Source organism: Hyperolius riggenbachi, chromosome 2 (genome assembly GCF_040937935.1).
Source record: "Hyperolius riggenbachi isolate aHypRig1 chromosome 2, aHypRig1.pri, whole genome shotgun sequence".
Taxonomy (NCBI): Eukaryota; Metazoa; Chordata; class Amphibia; order Anura; family Hyperoliidae; genus Hyperolius; species Hyperolius riggenbachi.
In genome coordinates, this window is record NC_090647.1 from 538,780,990 (window position 1) to 538,794,084 (window position 13,095).

The 13,095-nt window shown below is 45.1% G+C and overlaps 1 protein-coding gene across 4 annotated transcripts in view; it reads right to left on the bottom strand.

Moving 5' to 3' along the window:
• The window catches only part of TMPRSS3 (transmembrane serine protease 3), a 114,075-nt gene that overhangs the window by 39,100 nt on the left and 61,880 nt on the right, over positions 1-13,095 (bottom strand). For 3 of the 4 annotated variants that reach the window (XM_068270728.1, XM_068270726.1, XM_068270725.1), the window contains exons 6-8: positions 12,069-12,197; positions 6,353-6,396; positions 4,681-4,852 (exon numbers count right to left, since the gene is read on the bottom strand). In XM_068270728.1, the coding sequence (XP_068126829.1) occupies positions 4,681-4,852; positions 6,353-6,396; positions 12,069-12,197 (345 nt within the window). The remainder of the gene's footprint in view (positions 1-4,680; positions 4,853-6,352; positions 6,397-12,068; positions 12,198-13,095) is intronic. The other variant, XM_068270727.1, reaches the window with a different exon arrangement.

Genomic DNA, 13,095 nt, shown 5'->3' on the forward strand with positions numbered 1-13,095 from the left:
AATTTTATAAATTATATGATATGGGAGTTTTAAGGTTAGGCACCACCTTAAGGTCTTAAGGTAGCCATACACTGGTCGATTTGCCATCAGATTCAACCAACAGATAGATCCCTCTCTGATCGAATCTGATCAGAGAGCGATCGTATGGCTGCCTTTACTGCAAACAGATTGTGAACAGATTTCAGCCTAAAACCGTTCACAATCTGTTGTGGTGGTGATGGTGCTGCCGCTGCTCCCCCCCCCCCCCCCGCATACATTACCTGCTCTGCCGGCGCGACTCCAGTCCCCAGGTCTCCGCTGTCTTCTCCGCTCTGGTCTGCAGGTCCAGCATGCTTTACTTCTTCCTGCGCCCTTTACTGTTTAAACTTCCTGCCGGGCAGGAGGAACTGAAGCATGGCGGAGACGGAGCAGCGGTGACCGGGGGTAGTCGTGCCGGCGGAGCAGGTAATATATGCGGCTCTATTGCGTCGGTCGTCGGGTACTCGAACGCCGCTAGCAACGCGCTCCCTACCCGCGGGCGATTGACGGTAATTTTCCGCACGCAGCGATCGACGGGATCGGACGAAATGGATCGAAATTCGGCGTGTAGCGCAAACGATTGGCAGCAGATTTGATCCCAGTGATCAAATCTGCTGTCGAAACGGCGTCAAATCGGGCCAGTGTATGGCCAGCTTTAAGGTTTAGGCACCACCAGGGGAAGGGTTAGGCACTACCAGGGGGGTCTTAGGGTTAGGCATCACCAGGGGGGAGGGTCTAAGGGCTAGGGGTAGGTAGAGGGAGGGTTCTATGTGAGAGTAGGGTTAGGTTTAGTTGTAGCAAAATATTGGTAATATTTACTAATTTTTTACTATAGTTATTACAAATATACTTATATATTTTTTTCATTGTTTTAAACCATATTTTAAGATTTATTAAATGAAGAAACAATAAAATAAGGTTATAGACAATATTATACAATTATTATGATTATACGTATTATCGTTTCTAGTGTTATAAATGGTATTTTCAGATAAAATATGGTAATAGAATATATCATTAAATTTCATTTCCACCACACGCCCTTTTTTCCAGACGCCCTTTATTGATGTACGCCCAATAGTCGGCTGACCGGCCCCACCAACCAAGGTCGGATTTATATTTTACTCTGCCCCCAGACCAGCTTTCTTATTACTCTTCCATGACTAATATCTGTGTACAGCACCCCCTTTCTTTCATAAGCAGAGAGACCAGGAGCCCAATGGTGTAGTTAGGGCCGAAATTTCCATGCGGCACTGTAGGCAAGTGCCTACAGGTTGCCTGATAGAAAGATGGCTCACTCCCCCCCCCCCCCCCCCAAGTGCCTTCCTCCTTCCCTATGCAGAGTCCCGGGCAGAGTGTAATTGAGTGGTTACTCACCCACCTCTTGGGATACCACTGACGAGATCTCCCTTCGGCCTGGAAGCACCTCTAGTTACCTAATACTTGGGGCTCATCTAGCTACATAATACTGAGGGTATCTCTGGCTACCTAATACTAAAGGACACCTGTAGCTACCTATGCCGGGCAGGGGAAGTAGGGGAGAGGTGACAGCTGGGCCAGCCAGTACATTTGAGGTGCGGTTCGGTGAGTATTTGTGGGTTCATGGAGGGTGTCACAGGAGCCCTAGTGGCTGACCGCACTTAGCCTTCTAAACGGTGCCAGCGCACAGATCGTGCGAACTCTGGTCGCAGTCAATGCGCAGGAACCGTTAAGAATTAGCCGCAGACAACCCAGAAGGGAGCCTGTGAGACACGGGTAATTACAACGTACACACGATTCCACGGTATCTGCCACCACCACTGGTATGGGCCAGTGGACCCGATTTACTGACTGACTAGTCCTGCGAATAAAACGGTTAAACACACGGTATTCTGTCTAGCCAACAACAAACAAACAGTAGCGTATCTTCAGAGACCCGGGATCAGTTCTGTGTGTGCTGATAAGCAGGGTAGCGGACAGTGAATGACTTGGAGAAAGTCGTTTATTCACGCAATATAAATAATTAATATATACAGACAATTATTAAAATCAACAATTATTAAAACAGTAATAGCCAGTATAAAAAATAAAAGAAGGGAGAAAAATACTTAGTTCCTGGAAAGATGTCCTTTTTGTGGGAAAAATCAGAGTTCTGGGTTTCAATCAAAGTTCAGAGTTCAGACCAGGTGGATGCCAGCATATCCTCAAGCTGGCACCGATGAGTTCAAGATGTTTTCAGGGTGGAGGACACTGAGTTTGGGTCCTCTGCCATTCTTATGCCCCTAAACCAGTAGGAGGGAGTGAGGGCGGGGAGCCACACACCCCCTTAGAAGATGAGATGAGCCCTCCCCTTGTCCTGGGGACCAGAAATCATATCTACCCATATATGGGCTCTATCTCACAGAACCGTACAGGTCAGGGCAGATTTATTAACATTTTCAGGTCTGTCTCGATTTACCCAGCGCCCTGATACCAGACATGAGGGGTGGGACCCCTGTGGTATCATCAGGGCACTTTCAAACTGCCTAACTGGCAGTCCTTACCGCAGAATGTTCTGAAACTTCCTCAGAACCAGCATCGGGACTCATGCTACACTTCCCCCACGTTTGGCGAAGCTGCCATCTCAGGAACCCCAATATGACAGATCTGGGAAGTTATGGATTATGCTATGAGACTCAGGTTATTCAGGATGTGTTCTAGCTGCTAACAGCTGACTTCCCTTTGATCTTTACCAGAGAGCAAGGTGTCAAGACCTCCCGAGGATTCGTAGCCTGCCTGGCTGCACCTAGGCATCCTGATCACCCTTTGGTTAATTAACATCTACATGAGATCAGCTAGGTGTCACCTGGTTCCCAGAACAGAAAGGGGAATTGTGCCTTCCACAGGAATATGTCCAAGCTAATTAACACCTCCCCCCCAGGCTTTCACTTCAGCTAAGACAAATCCCCCAGCTGTTCCTAGGCAGAGGGATACTACACATCAAATCTTGGTTCTATTGATCTAAAGCGCAATCGATGCAGGGAATCGAGTGCGATCGTTCTTTTCTTCACGGGCGGTTCCAGGACGCGCCTGCGGCCCCGCAACCGTCCGTGACAGAGGGCAAAGTCTAGGGTGCCAGAGCATCTGTGTCTTTAGGCTCCTGTGATGTAAATCCAGGCCTGGTCCAGAATCTTAAAGTGTACCTGTAAGGAAAAAAGTTACCCTATAGGGCATTAACCTCAGCAGGGGGAATCTCTGGATCCAAAAGATGTTGGCAGCTCACGCAGGCGCAGTAGCTCCATCTTAGCTCGGCTTTGTTTGGAAAAAGCCGGGCTGGATAGGGTCTACGCCAATGTGCAGGTGCAAGCTGCCTGCGCAGTAGCACAGACCTAATCAGGCTCGGCTATCTCTGCCAGAGCCCCAGCAGGGCGGAGCTGGTGTGCATGCGTGAGAAGGCCGCTTTTTTGGGGGTCCCAGACAGTGTAGGATCGAAAGGACGAAGAAGCAGAGGGAAACCTCTTTAGGATCCAGAGGCTTCCCCCTCCCAAGAGGAGAACTACCCAGGGGAGCCTCTTTTAATAGGTTAACTTTGAGGTATTTAGACAATTAGGGTTCAGGCCGCTTCTACACTTACCAGGTTTCGTCGCATTGCATCACTTTCACCTAGTGCACTTCCCCGCCACGGCCATTAAATTCAATGGAACATGACACACTTGGGCCTCGATTCACTAACCGGCGCTAAGCCGGTTAGGAGGCCTTAATAGTTTGTGGGCTCAAACCACAGCGACCACCCACATCACGCGCTGCGCGGCTGGACAGTAATAGTGCGCGGTGCGACAATAACGTTGCACCCGCTGCCCTGTAAACGTTGCACCCGATGCGACCAAAAAAGCGCATCGGGTAACTGGGGCACCGATGCTCCGTCTTGGTCGCACCGGGTGCGACGTTTACAGTACAGCGTGTGCGCCGTTGTCGTCGCCCCACGCACTATTACTGTCCAGCCGCGCTGCGAACGATGTGGGTGGTCTTGTGGGCGATGTAGCTTTGCGCTGCTATTAATGCGTGCAAAGCTACATTTCGGTCACTAAGTGGCTTTCCACTCTGGCGCTAACACTTAGCGCCGGTTAGTGAATCAAGCCCTTAGTGCAATGCAAAGCGATGGAAAGTCCTCCAACTAACGCAGAAACTGCAGTATATACGCAACTGAAGGGTGCAATTCTTTGAAGGCAGGTTGCCTCCAATTTCCCTATCAACGCAGCCTGCCACATATACTAAAGTGTGCGTATTGGTGGTTCAAAGTGTAAAAGGACCCTGAAAAGCTTGTATACTCACAAAGGTGGGTTGCAAAAACTTGCAACCACTGTCCTAGTCGACTGAGCGCTGTCAAAAATGACTACACTATGCATTTCAGCAACCTTACTATCTCTAAATTGGTGCCTCCAGGAGTCTTAATTGTGTTCACCCCTGGCCTCAGCACAGTACCTTGTGCACACACTTACTCACCCCTGGCCTCAGCACAGTACCTTGCGCACACACTTACTCACCCCTGGCCTCAGCACAGTACCTTGCGCACACACTTACTCACCCCTGGCCTCAGCACAGTACCTTGCGCACACACTTACTCACCCCTGGCCTCAGCACAGTACCTTCCGCACACACTTACTCACCCCTGGCCTCAGCACAATACCTTGCGCACACACTTACTCATATACACAGTGAGCGGCAGTGACAATCCATTGTGGGCTAATCAGGGAGCCTCCGCACAGGTGGATTCCTTGGAAGGTCAAGCTAACTTGCCAGGGCCACTGCCCTTCCGACGAAATGTTACCACCCACTATGCGGGCTGATGATGAGTAACTGGGACGATTACCACACACTAAAAGCAAAAAAAAGAGAGGAATGCTTCAGTTAAGTATAAGTTATCAAAATGGAGGAATTGACCCTTTAAAGGGAATCTGAAGTGAAAATAAGCTTATGATAAAATGAACTGTATGTGTAGAAGAGCTAAGAAATAAAACATTACTATCACAGATATGAGTCTAATATTGTTTCCAGTACAGGAAGAGTTAGGGCCCGTTTCCACTAGACGCCTTGCTATTCCCCTTGCTTCTGAAGGAAATAAAAACTTATGAGATAATTATTTGTATGTGTAGTACAGCTAAAAAATAGAACATTAGTTGCAAAGATATGAGTCTAATCTTGTTTCCAGTACAGGAAGAGTTAAGAAACTTCAGTTGTTATCTATGCAAAAGTGCTTCTCTGAGCTCTCCGATCAAGCTTGGTTGGCTACAGTTCTGTTTTCTGAAGCACTTATCTCAACCTGTCTCTTGCTGTTTCTTGTTTGTTTAATGCTGGGCATACACGGCTCGAATTTTGCAGCTCGATTCTCCCGCTCAATCGATTTCCCGCTCGATTCCGCAGGCGGTTCTCTTATCTTCCGCTCGTTTTTCTTATCTTTTTGCAATGTCTTCAATGCGGAATCGAGCGGCGAAACGGTCGGGCCGGAGATCGTACATGTCGGAAATTATCTAACGAGCCATCTAAATGACTCAGAATTGAGCCGTGTATTCCCAGCATAAGGTTTTTCCAGCAGGAAAGTTCAATGGGTCATTAGCTTTTCTCTGTTTCATGGTTAAAAATACAGAGTGTAGATTGTAAACAGCAAGTATTAGAAAATGATATAATGTTATTAAAAAAAAACTATATAACTGAAAATAAAAATGTGAGACTATTTTCTTTGCTACTAATGTTCTAAAAATTATCCGTACTACACATACAATTCATATCATCATTATTTTGAGTATCTTCTTGCTTGATGGTGGTTTAAAATGCATTTTATGGCAAATTGTGAAAATATCACCTTGGAGAAAACACAGGAAAAAAACCACAAAGGGGCCCTGGTCTGCCAGCATTCTCTAGGGTGAGAATTCCGCCTAGCTAAACAGCCTAAACAATGACATCACTAAGAGAGCAGAGCTGCATACCAGTATACAGCAATATATAGCACCAAATAGACCTAAGCCCGTTTAAAAACGTGCTCTAGTTCTCTTGCGACACCGCCGCCCCATATTAGTGCGCATGCGCACACACCCGGCCGCCCGCGCACACGCCCGCCCCATCCACCTGTCCCAACGGCTGTCCGTGCTGCGCACATGCGCAGTAGCAAAAAACACAGGGACAGGATGACACAGGAAGAGTTATGGTTTTATTATAAAGCTATAGAAACTGTTTCTGATGCAGAAACCAGGAAAATGACCGTAAAAGTGGGAATCCTAAATAATTTACTGCATACTACTACATGTCACTACAGGGATTGGTTAATGCAGTTTAGTGCATACACCCCTATCAGTTTGATCAGATTATCCAATGTACTCACCAATACACTTCACAGCTGTGACATTACCCGAGGAGCAGAGTTCTCTACAAAGAAAGAAAGAAACATTTGTTTTTTTTGTTACTCTGTTTAAAGAGGAACTGTGACCAAAGATTGAACTTCATCCCAATCAGTAGCTAATACCCCCTTTCCCGTGAGAATTCTTGACTTATTCTTGACTAGATCATCGGGGGGTATAGCTGATATTGTGTTGAAACCCCTCTTAGGGCTGGAACCCACTACAGCGATTTTGTGAGCGTTTAGGGAGCGATTCAAACCGCTAGCGATTTCCCTAAACGCTCCGCTAATGTTAATGGATGGGCCAAATTCCACTGGAGCGACTGCGATTACCAAAATCGCAAACGCAGGACCTGCAGCATTTTTAGCGTTTAGCGTTCGTGTTTCTGCAATGTAAAGTATATAAACGCTGCTGTAATCGCTCGTCAAAACCTACACAGAGCGATTTTGCTAGCGTTTTGAAGTTACTGCACACTGTAAAAAAAATAAAATTAATTGAAAGGACCAATCAGAATTAAAAATGCTAAACGCTAATCGCTACACAATCGCTTGGCAAAAACCTTACACTTTTTAAAATTGCTACCAAAATCGCCAGAAAACGCTCATGAAATCGCTTACATAATACTCATACAAAATGCTAGCGATTGCGATTAGCGATAGCGATTTATAATGGGTTCCAGGCTTCTCAGTGTCTGTGAACCTTGTTGCATTGTGGGAAATAACTGCGTTTTACAACTGCCAGGCAACCAGTATCTCCCTCTGTGCATATGTATATCTATAAAAAAATACAACCTTTTAGCCCGTTGCAATGTTAGTGGGTGTGGTTATAACTAATGGCAGTTGGTGCTGTCTAGTTTTTTTCATGTCTGTTAGTAGTAAAGATGATGACCTGCAGGCTCATGGTGGATCAAACCACATAAACAAATTACATGGCGAATGTCAATCAACCATTTCTTGATCACTCTTCTATTGTTTTACTTTGCACTTTGCAATGTATTGATTTATTTTTTCCCTATTCGCTAAAGTTCCTCTGTAATCATATCTGTTTTGGAACCATATCCTCTCGTGATTGAAGGTGTGGAGAGAAAATAGGATATTAAAGCAATCTGTGGGAACAGGCGGGGGCATCAAGCGATTTTTTCACCAAACAGTAAAAGTAAGGGGTTGTATGTAAAGTTCCTTTATATTAAACTAGCTGATTGCCCGGAGTTGCCGGGGTATGTATTTGGTTGTATTTGCTCCACCCACTTTTTCTAACCCCAACACACAATTACTCAATGATTAAGTTTGTGAGCTTTGCAGTCTTTGGCATCAATAATTTGCATTGAAATGAAACAAATCTGATTGGCTCCTTTTCTGGATTTGAACCATAGTCACCCAATAGCCAACTGTACCAGGTTTGAGGCTTGTGCCATTAACAGTTCAAGAATGGTAGCAATTAAATATATTGCCCTTGAAAATCAGTAGGTGAATTTTGATTGGCTTTTGTAGGCTCCACCCACTTTTCTGAATATTAATCCCAGTCATCCAGTGACGGAAGTGAGAGGAATACGGAGGCTGACATATTTACTTCCTTTTAGGGCTGGAAGCCACAAGAGAGGTTTTGTGAGCATTTCTGGAGCGATTCAAAATGCTAGCTTTTTGCCAAAACGCTCAGCTAATGTTAATGGATGGGGCAACTTCCACTGGAGCGATTGCGCTTCCTGAAATCGCAAGTGCAGGACATGCAGCATTTTGGGAGCGTTAGCGCTTCAATGTTAAGTATATCATCGCTGGCGTAATCGCTCATCAAAACCTGAAGGTAGCGATTTTGCTAGCGTTTTAAAGTTACTGCACACTGTAACAAAATTAAAATTAATTGAACGGACCAATCAGACTTTAAAACGCTAATCGCTACACAACCCCTGGCAAATTGATACACTTTGTAAAATCACTTCCTAAAACGCTCATGAAATCACTTACAAACTGCTCATACAAAACGCTAGCGCTTGCGATTAGCGATAAGCGTTTTGCAGTGGGTTCCAGGCCTGAAACAATACCAGTTGCCTGGCAGTCCTGCCGATCTTTCATGCATCAGTAATGTCTGAAGCCCAATCCAACTGTTGGATTGACTTCTTATCAGTCTTATCAGCTCTTTGAACAATAGCAAAATACTTTTTTTAGGTGTTTCAACTTGTTTCACAACAAAAGTTGTGAAAGCATAAAAGACTGTTGAGCGAGTGTAAAATCGCTTACACACCTGAAACAAGCATGTAGCTAATCTTTTCACACTTCACAGAGAAACATCTGATCTGTATAGATCATCTAATAAACTCTGTGCCAAAGTTTCCACGCTTTGGGGCATTCCCACCAGGTGTGAAGGGCGGTTCCTTTGCGTCCGCATCCTCAAATACATTTGTCTGTGCGCTGAGTGCTGAATTTGGCCATTTTGTCGGGTGTGAGGTGCCACCTGAACAGGATTTTATAGTTAATTTCAACTACATGTAAGCATAATGAACTTTTTGGCATGTATAACCATAGTTTCTGCAGATCCTCCAAGTCCAGATCTGATTTTAGGTCTTTTCCCAGCGGCCAATGTAGTCTGGTTTGGGAAACAGAGACGCTAAAGCAGAAAAAGAAAAATTATGATATAATGAATTGGTTGTGTAGTACGGATAATTACTAGAACATTAGTAGCAAGGAAAATATTCTCATATTTTTATTTTAAGTTATATAGTGTTTTTTATAACATTGCATCATTCTCTAATATTTGCAGTTTACACACTACTCAGCATTCTAAATGATTTTACAGAGCAGCCCAGTGAACTTTTGACCTGTCTTCTGCAGAGAAAAAGAAAATACAGTGACTGACAGTTGAGATAATAAGCTTCAGAAGACAGAGCTCTCTGCGACTTTGAAAGTCGTGGAGCTCAATGGCTCTTTTGCATAGATAACTGGAGTTTCTTAACTCTTCCTGTACTGGAAACAATATTAGACTTATGTCTCTGCTCCTAATGTTTTATTTCTTAGCTGTACTACACATACAAATCATTATATCATAATATTGTTTTCGCTTCAGTGTCTCTTTAAGCGGTTATATATTAGTGTGATCATCTCTGGGCCAAATAGGTCTTGGTGGCATCTGTGCTCAAAAACCAGTTCTGGTGAGAAATTGTCAAATTGGGACTGCACGGGAGCCACTGGATCAGAGGGACTCCTCTAGTAGGCCCCTTCTTCCTCCATTTTATTAGCTTTTAATTTGTGCTATGCTGGTACTAAACCCTTCTAAATATGCAATGCACAGTGGTAATCCTTAAAGGGGAGCTGAAGTAAGAGGTATATGGATGCTGCCATATTTATTTCCTTTTAATCAATACCAGTTGCCTGGCAGCCCTGCTGGTCTATTTCTCTGCAGTAGTATCTGAACAACACCAGATCTTGTCAGATCTGACTTTAAAGTCTGAAACACCTGATCTGCTGCATGCTTGTTCAGGGGCTATGGCTAATAGTATTAGAGGCAGAGGATCAGCAGGGCTGCCAGGCAACTGGTATTGCTTAAAAGGAAATAAATATGGCAGCCTCCGTATACCTCTTTCTTCAGTTCCCCTTTAACAAACTGTTTCCTTAAGGTGGCCACACACCATATAATTAAAAGATCCAATTTTACACCAATTCGATAAATACGATCGGTTGTCCAGAAAAATCAAAATATTCGCTTGAGAAATCTGAAACTTTTCCAGTTTTTTATTCGACAAAAGAGTGTTGGATTTTTCTGATCAATTTCTATGAAAATTGAATGGTGTAGGGTAGATTGTCAATTACTTGATGCACAGACCCAAGCAATTTTTTTCAATTATTTAATTGTTTTTAATGATTTTTTTCATTGTTGGGGAAAATTTTTTACATATATGTGTGGTACATTGGTCAGATTTTTGGATGTTACAATCAACCATAAAAATTGATTGCAATTCTTGAAATGAAAATATATTTAAAAAATTGTATGCTGTGTGGCCACCTTAACCTTTTAGCAGCCAATTTATTTAGAGGCTTGCAAGAGCTCCAGGTCAATTTATTTTAGAACATTTTTATTTCTTATTTGTTAGGTTTCCTAGCTTCTAATTAGTACTGCTGTAATGTGTATTTATGGCCACTTGCCACTAGGGGGCAGTGTGCGACAACAACAGAGGACTTCTGCTTTCAGTTTCTATGTTTTATGCTTGGAGAAAGAGATCAAAGCAAGCCAATAATTTCCAACCGGTCAGGTCGATAATGCAAACGATTTTGGATAGTTATCAATGGAAAATCGCATTATCGATCGGGAACAGTTTGGACGTCTACACACGATGCAACTTCTTATCAGATCACCCGTCGATTTGAGGGAATATTGTACCGTGTGTACTAGGCTGTAGAGGCAGAGGATCAGCAGGACAGCCAGGCAATTTGCATTGTTTAAAGGGAGATAAATAAGGTGAGATTGATATGAAGGCTGCGATATTTATTTCCTTGTAAACAATGCCAGTTGCCTGGCAGTCCTGTTGATCTGGCATATGCAGTGTTTGAGTCAAGACCCTGGAACATGCATATGGCTAATCCAGTAAAATCTGAGTCAGAGTACCTGATCTCCATGTACTTGTTCAGGGTCTATGACTAAAGGTATTAGAGACACTGGATCAAGAGGGCTGTCAGGCAACTGGTATTGTTTAAAAGGAAATAAATATGGCAGCCGCCGTATCCCTCTCATCTCTGGTTTCCTTTAAAGCGGATCCGAGATGAAAAACTAACTATAACAAGTAACTTGTCTATATATATTATCTAAAGTTTAGATGGTTTACACAGCAAATCTAGCTGGAAGCAGCTTCAATAGAATATGATTATTTATTCCTGTGAGACAATGACAGCAGCCATGTTGCTTGTAAGCATTACACACAGAGAAGCTTATGTGTATCTTGAGCACTCAACCTAATCCCCCCTCCTCCCTCCTCCCCTCTGCATCTGAAATCAATGGCTAGTGACACCTCCCCCTCCTCCTGCCCAGACTGAGCTCCCATGAGACCTTGCTACTGCCAAGGCTCTCTGAAAACCTGTGGGCGTGGCTTTTTTAGTTTATAGGGAATTAGAGTATTAAAACAAAAACTAAAAAGTGTTTGGCTTGAGGATGGCCCTATAAACAATAGGAAAGGAACACAATTATGCAATGTGTAATGGCCCATACTCACGGGCAACATTTGTGGCCTGTCGCCAGCACACGTGGGCGTGTGCGCGACAGGCCGGCGACAGCTCGTCGCCAGGTCTCTCCGCGTACACACGCGGAAGAGGGATCAGCTGTGCGACGGAAGGTGTCGCCGACGTTCCTCCCCCGCCGCCGGAAGCGCCGTGTTCTAGACAGAGGTTGCTGTCGCTAGTCCGCATACTCACTAGCAACAGTTGCAGCGAAGTTGCGGCAGCAACTGTCACCAGGAGATTGACCGCGCCAATCACCTGGCGACAGCAGCGACGAGCGACGGTTCGGGGTGCGCGCCCGTGTTGCGCCTCATACTCACGGGCGACAATTGTAGCCCGTGAGTATGGGCCATAAAAGTTCACCTCGGATCCACTTTCACTAACTATAGCAGTGGGTAGTAGGAGGATGAGGACAGAAACAGATGAATTAGCCCATAAGGTTAGAATTCTCCCTCCCCCCCCCCCCCCCCCCCACATCCTCAGATTCAGCACTGGATATTACCGTTCCTGCATGAGGTGCTGCATTAAGATTGGCTGGTCAGGGGTTTCTAAAAGTTTTGTGACCGACACAAACTCTCTTCTAAATGGCTCTTCAATGGTCTCCAGCGACAAAGAGGAAGTGCTTTCAAAGCTGTCACGCAACAAACACAACAGCAAAGTCAATCAACAGTAAAGACATATCAATACTTATATGTGCATGCACTATAAATACTATTATCTCTTTGCCCCCTAGAATAAAGCGATGTGCTGGGGCCATTGTGCCGAGGGGCTTCTCCAATCCAATTCCTCTATTTTCCACACAGACAGGAGGTGTGACTTCTGATGGGGGGAGGGGAGGCTGGTGGTCTATGTCTGTGATGCCAGAGGCCCCTCCCTGACCAGTAAAATTCCCACCTCAGCTTCTAGAGGCTCCGCCTTCTGTCCCTCCCTCTTCTTTAGGTAGGCAGGACAATGGACATGACACAACTGTCATTTTAGAGCGGTGGATTGGAGGGTTGCTAGCTCTCAGTGCCAAGACCTGTGCAGTGGCGTAGCTAAGGAGCTATGGGCCCCAGTGCAAGTTTTACATTGGGCCCCCCCAAGCACTCTATACATAACATTTAATTTGGCATGCCAAAACCTGCCGAGGACAACCGCAGTGTCAGAGGTGCAACAAGGGGATGGGAAACAGTTTGTTAACCCTCCTGGCGGTAACCCCAATAATGTCAGACCCCTCCCTTGCGCAGCCTGGCCTATCTGCGCCAGGCAGCGCTGATGGGTGGATCGGGACTCCCGATGACGTCACAACATTGATGACGTCATCACGACCGTTGCCATGGCGACGGGAAAAGCCCTCCAGGAAATCCCGTTCTTTGAGACCCCTGGAACCGAGACCCCTGGAACCCCTATTGCTACGCCGCGCCGCTGGAACAGTGTATCCAGACATCCAAGATACATGGTCCAGTTCTGGCGCACTTTGGAGAAGTGGGGCAAAGAGATAACCATACATTCATGTGTCATTACAGTTATCCTTCCAAAATACAAAACAA